General features: G+C 40.9%; 1 protein-coding gene across 1 annotated transcript in view; it reads right to left on the reverse strand.

The window, feature by feature from the left end:
• LOC104965311 (potassium/sodium hyperpolarization-activated cyclic nucleotide-gated channel 2-like) overlaps positions 1-5,271 on the reverse strand; it is a 22,540-nt gene extending 17,269 nt beyond the window's left edge. The window contains exons 1-2 of the mRNA XM_010794269.1: positions 5,228-5,271; positions 2,590-3,013 (exon numbers count right to left, since the gene is read on the reverse strand). Of these exons, the coding sequence (XP_010792571.1) occupies positions 2,590-3,013; positions 5,228-5,271 (468 nt within the window). The remainder of the gene's footprint in view (positions 1-2,589; positions 3,014-5,227) is intronic.
• Positions 5,272-6,475: the final 1,204 nt, after the last annotated feature.

Below are 6,475 nucleotides of genomic sequence, written 5' to 3' on the forward strand. Positions count from 1 at the left end.
TTGTGAGGTGCTCCGCGGATTGCTCCATTTGGGCCAATCTGGTCATTTGTTGTTGATGTGGGTTTTCACACGTCACAGAACCCAGGAAGCAAACAATGGAAAATGAGGAACCTCCAACGAGGCGTTCTGGGGCAGCATAGACAGGTGTTTTCTGTGAGTAAAACTCTAACACAGAAAACACCTGTCTATGCTGCCCCAGAACGCCTCGTTGGAGGTTCCTCATTTTCCATTGTTTGCTTCCTGGGTTCTGTGACGTGTGAAAACCCACANTGTGTATTTTCAAATTCTAGCGCACTCGAGCTGGTTTCTCCAAAATGACCTACCCCACCTTTAAGTCCATAAGCTAGTTCCGCAGTTGATTCTGCTTCTTCTGTCTCTTCCTTCATTTTAGCTACTTCAGTCCTTTCCTACTCTCTTCGTCCTTCCTTTGTTGCCTCATTGCACAGCTGACCATGTGACCGCTCACTGTCAGTGTGTCCTCCCTATTCAAATGCAGGCTGACCTCCACTGCATGCTTCCTTCCCTTCATTCTGGGCTCAGAAGTACAGCAGCAGACATGCATGGAGGCCCAAAGGGTGGCAAAGGGATTTTTCCCCAGCGATTCATTTGAACTTTTCCTCTCTTTGAAATGGCATCACAGAGCTATTGCATGATTAATGTCGCCACACTTATATACGCTGTTCTACAGAGAGAGCCAGCTCAATATTTGAAAACCAGGAGCGGTTCAAAATGGCCGTGGGCAGGTCTGGGGTTATTGTGGTTTGATTGGCAATCAGCTCGCTATTCAACCTTTACAATTGTCCATGTAAGGTCATACACTCAGGTGATGGACACAGCCACCCACTATCTTAGTGCCACTGCATTTTGACAACAGTTTACAGACTGAATGGCTAATTAATGGATATCAATACAGTGTGGTAAGAAGGGACAATGTGTAATTAGGGGAAATGTCTTCCACACAGACGAGGCAAGAATTTATTTTCTGCAAATGTATTTCATTGGTTCAATGATCATTTTTAAGTTTGCTTGTATTTGGTAGAGAACGGACCTTTATTGTGTTTCTTTCTTTAACAAAATCAAAGGGGTCATTATCCAATCAGTTCTGCCACAAATACACATGCATAGCTAAACCCAAATTTAAATGATTGCTTTGTTGACTGTGATTATTTTGATGAAAGAAACAGTCCTTTCCTTCAGTTGTGCTGCAGCCAAATGAAGCAAACGGACTAAATTAATACGTACCCTATTCATGGAGTGGGTTTGTTCTACTGTATGTGCTTAGTTTTTGTGCAAACTGAAACTGAACTTTCTGAATGCTTTGTAGTAATATTGTATAACTTGTGATAACATACTATAACTAGCAAAAAAGATGGAATAACACATTATAAGTAAACTGAAATGAACAAGTTTTATTTAGAAAAAACTGTCTAAAAAGAAAAAATAAACAACACCAAAAATAACTATTAATTTAATATAAGTACTTTCGTCATTGTTGAAAACGTATCCGAGTAAAGAAAGTGGTATTGGGTAATACATTAGATGTATGGACTACTTACAGTACATGAAGTGCACAACCCATTTGTTACACAAAGTGACGACTGACTGAAAATGTTGCTTTGATCTCTGAAATCAACAACCGCAAAGCTGAATAGTATCTGTAATCTGTAACTTCTTGTGTCAAAGTATGCTACATCGAGAAACTAAACCCTGAACTAAAGCCCCCACACGGCACTGTCCAACGCCTCAAAGAACTACAAGCTTGTAGGGGGCTTGATTATTTTTAGGGAGGACATGTGGAACAGCAGTTTATTATCAAGGGCTGAGCCTCCAAGAAGCAGTCCTATAGCATTTATTAAATAACCCAGTGTTTTATCTTATTTTCTGACTGACCAAAGCAGCCTTGACTGTCCAATATTATCTTCTAGTGCTGTGTTTTCTTGTTAATCCCACGCTGAGACTCTGATACTTCGTTTTGCATTTTTACCTCTGAGACTAAACAACAAGATCCATCCAACGAGAGCAAGCAATGAGAACTTTTCTAATTATTGCGGCAATTATAATCATGCTTGTGTCACAGCAACGCCTCTCCGGGCTCTGTGGTCCCATTGCTCGCTGAACGGGCCCACGGTGGGAAAATGCTAATCAACTTCCGGCCTCATCAACTTATTGGTGACTGGGGTAAAGCAAAAGAGCCTCTCCACTCCTTTCAAGGGTGGATGTAATCAGAAGCAGCATCTATCCATATTTTCTACCCAGGGGAATGGGGAAAGTACAGAGTTTGTGCAAAAATGCTTGATGTAACTCCCCTGCATGGGAATACCATTTGGATTATAATTGGATATAAGAAGTGAAGCCCTATGTGTTTGATTGGCTTCATCAAAAAGTATGCGTGTGTGATTGTCAATCATTGTGATTTCCCCGGTATTTTCCCAGAACCTCTGTGTTTCTCTCTCTCTGTGAGTCCACTTATCCACATCCAGGGAATACAGTTTGCCAAAGCCAACTCAAAATAGCAACCTATACAAAAAGTGGCCCAACATACAGCACAACCATACACATACATCAAACACAATGAGCAGCACTTCCTACCTCTTCCCATTGGTGGATGTAGCGAATGAGTCTGGAGAGTCGCAGGAGCCGCAGCAAGCTGAGGATCTTTGTGAATCGGACAATCCGCAAGGCGCGCGCCGTCTTGTAGAAATCAGAATCGATGCGCGTCTCCACGATGAGGAAGATATAGTCCACAGGAATGGAGGAGATGAAGTCCACCACAAACCAACTCCGCAAGTACTTGATTTTGATCTTTTGCGGATCTAGAATGATCTCTGTGTTGTCCTCCTTGACGATGCCCGTCCGGAAGTTGAGGACCAGGTCCATGAGGAAGAAGGTGTCGGAAACCACGTTGAACACGATCCAGGGTGGCGTGTGCTCGTCTTTGAAGAACGTGATGCCCACAGGGATGATGATGAGGTTGCCCACCATCAGCAGCAGCATGGTCAAGTCCCAGTAAAACCTTATGAGGGAGAGGAATTGGAAGAAGAGAAAATGCTGTGAGAACCAAGTAGAATTCTCCAATCACTATTGGCAGCATCCTGTTTAGTTAGCGACCAGGTAATGCTAAACTTCTGTGCAAAAAGTAATTTGATAGGGACTGTATGATGTATGATACACTGTGTGTGCATCGCTTTGAATTAAACATTGTATACTGTATTGAAACACTTATTCCAAATGCTATTAAAAAATAAAACATAAGATGCAACAGGAACGATACAAGTTACTTTGTCTAAAGCCTTCACTGTATAAGTCTCTCATTGCTTTCCAACTAATTGAAAAATGTAGGGATATATATTTTTTTTGTATAACTCATACTCTTAAGATTCACATGAAAAGTGGTGAAACTGCTCGGCGCTGTCTGTGCAATTGCTATGGAGAGATTGGCAACACCAAACAAGGTGGAAACGCTATTCTTGGCATGGCGCATTGCTCGAAATTGCTACAGATTGCTGCCCTCAAATAATTTCAAATTTGACCCTTACAGCGCAGCCAATAAGAAAACAGTTGTAAGTGCAAAGCCAGAAGAGACAAAAAATTGGGCAGTAACTACAGAAACAAAACTGCCATCGATAGGAGGCTCTGCGCTAACTCACAACGAATGAAGATAAAAATTCCTATCAAGTGAAGGCAGTAAACTAATGACACAAGAGTCAAAGATACCAAAGACTAATTTGCAAGTGTTAATAGAGTGCAATGTCTTATTATTGTGATATTATATTTCCTGTGTATGTTTTTTTTTTTTTTACAGAAGACACTGACCTTTGCGAAAAGTGCAATAATTACATTAAGGATGGTTGAGTTCCTGGCGTACTTGGTGTGGGGGAAACTTCTGAAGCAATTGGAAACAGGACTCAGAGAGACACGAGGAGAGCTGGAGCTTTGATGGCAAACACTGACGGTTTATTTGGAGTTACGGCCGGATAATTTACAAGACAGGTGGTGTGTCACGAGTTGACACAGCGGTTGCAAAACTAATTCTGAAGAATTCTTCTGCAGCTCGAGGTTTAGTTTGGAGTGTAATAATCAACATTCTTCATCAGCGACACTAAAGCGATATGGACCCTGAATCTAACTAGAGCTCTCATCCATAGAAAATAATGTGCGCCAGGGAACCTTCGTCCCTGAACAGTAAACTACCTCATGGCGGCTTGTGCTCGGTCATAGACTGGCAACAACAATGCGCCCAAGCTGTCCCTCCTTAAGAGAGATAGCAGCGATACCCAAGGCTGTAGACCTATGCTATGAGAAAGGAGACAGTGAGAAGAGACAACTATGAACTGTGTCGAAGGTTGATTACCTACAGTAAGCAAATTATTCCCTAACACTTGGATTATAAACATGTTCAAATAATTTTCCTGCAAGTTATTATCATGTATAATTTGATTATGATACGATAATCCTTTGTCAGATCAAGTCTGAAACTGTTCTTGTATCACAGCAGCTCCATTTGCAACATCAATAAGGACAGAAGTAAAGGGAAGAAACAAAGACACAGACTTTTAACATATCATCACGATTAAAAACATTTTTTAAATGCCATAACCACAAAACACCACCATGCTTTAACTGCTTTGCAATTTTACAGAAGTTTACAAATTGTTATAATAATAATAATCATTTACGTACTGAAGATGAAACTCACTGTGACTCATCACGAGTTTGTTCTGACCTTAGATACCTTGTTGTGCATGTGTGTTGGGAGCGAGCGTATGCACCGTAAAAAAAAACGTAATAACCTTTACATGATATGTTACCTCCCCAGCGTGTCGGACGGCAGCTTGACATAATAAGCTATTTGTGTTTTTACTGTAAATCCTAACTTAAAGGTCAAAGAGGGTTAACTGTTAATTACAAACTGTACTGTGAACGCGTCTGTCTTCCAGGCCGGAAAGTTTGGATATAAATTGTTCTATCCGCTGGCTTGGTAATTGAATCCAGATTGGCTCTTTTGTGTTGAGGGCGATATATCCTGGTAGCTCTATAGATCGGACCATGAAGGGGGTTCTGCATGGAGGAGTGGGATGATTTACCCACCTGCCTCCGACCGGGCCAACAAGATCTGTCTCTGCGTAAAACCAATTTCAAGAGCAGGGCCATAAAAATGAAGGCAGAAAGGATACCACAAAACATAACCAGTGTAGGATATGCATTTTTACTGCAAGCTAGTAATTACTGCTCTTTCACGTCCTTGTTGCAGCTGATGTCTATTGATTTCATGCTTGATTGTTGAAGTAAGTAACTCGCGGCTTTACAATGAACAGCTGCTCTGCGGGATGACACAGCCTGATCCAAAACGTCCTCTGGCCCATGTCGCGTCAAGTTAAGGAAAAATGTGGTTATCAGTAGTACAGGTACGGTCTGCCTCGCAGAGCAAAAACAAAACCTGTCTTCCAATTTGTTTCTCATGAGATCTTCTTGTTCTTTGAAGTGTGCTTTGCTGGATGTGTACGATTGATCATTTTATTGACGATAAGTTAGATATTAAACGGCCTTATCTCTTTAAAGTCCTTTGAGGCATATTTGTGATAAAGCGGAACAACTTGAGGTGCTTTTATCCTTACACCTTGATACTACTATAATGCTTCTGAAATGATTATTTTCCTACACTGCTGTAATAAACATTATAATTCAAATGGTGAATACTTGGTCACATACATCATTTATTCATGCATATAATTAAAAAGGTGTACATATAAAGTTATACATTATTATCATTTTGCTGCAATTATTGTTCGATGAGTATTGAGTCCCTACATTTTTATCATCAGAGCATTTCCTTGGAATTTAAACTAAGACTGGATTTTAAACTTTACTTAATTTAAAGGTCCCATGTCATGCTTTTCCGGTTATTACCCGTCCCCTTGTGTGTTATGTAGCTTTTTCTGCATGTAAACGACTGGTTNTTCCTTACAGAGCCCCTCCTCCAACACACACGAACGTGCACATGACCAATGAGGGCACGAGATAAGTTTGTGCACAGATGGAAGGCTGACAGGCAGGTAGGCCATCCAGTTATTTTAGCCGGGCCGGCTCAGATGATTGGTCGTGCTTTTTACAGTACCACGGCTTCTACGGATGACATGTTTTTATGGATTTGTTGTCAACGCACTTCAGATATTCATTGCTATCGGGATGTTAAGAGCATTCCATGGAATATAACAAAAAGTGTATCTCGAGCCGGTTTCTCAAACTTACCTACCCCACCTTTAAGCTAGTGTTTTGTTGTATTTGACCATCTCCTTTTTGAAGGAAATGAAAGAAGAAGAAGAAAAAGGGAGAGCAAACATTCCTATTCATTCATTAATAAACTTGTAAATACTCTGCAGACAGTGAAGACTGTAGTAAAAACCACCAAACCAATACCTTGAAGAGAGTTTCAGCTGCCATTTAGAAGTCTTATGCCTGTGTGGGTGATGTGTGT

The sequence above is a fragment of the Notothenia coriiceps genome, unplaced genomic scaffold, assembly GCF_000735185.1.
Source record: "Notothenia coriiceps isolate Sejong01 unplaced genomic scaffold, NC01 NC01_scaffold00037244, whole genome shotgun sequence".
NCBI classification, from domain to species: Eukaryota; Metazoa; Chordata; class Actinopteri; order Perciformes; family Nototheniidae; genus Notothenia; species Notothenia coriiceps.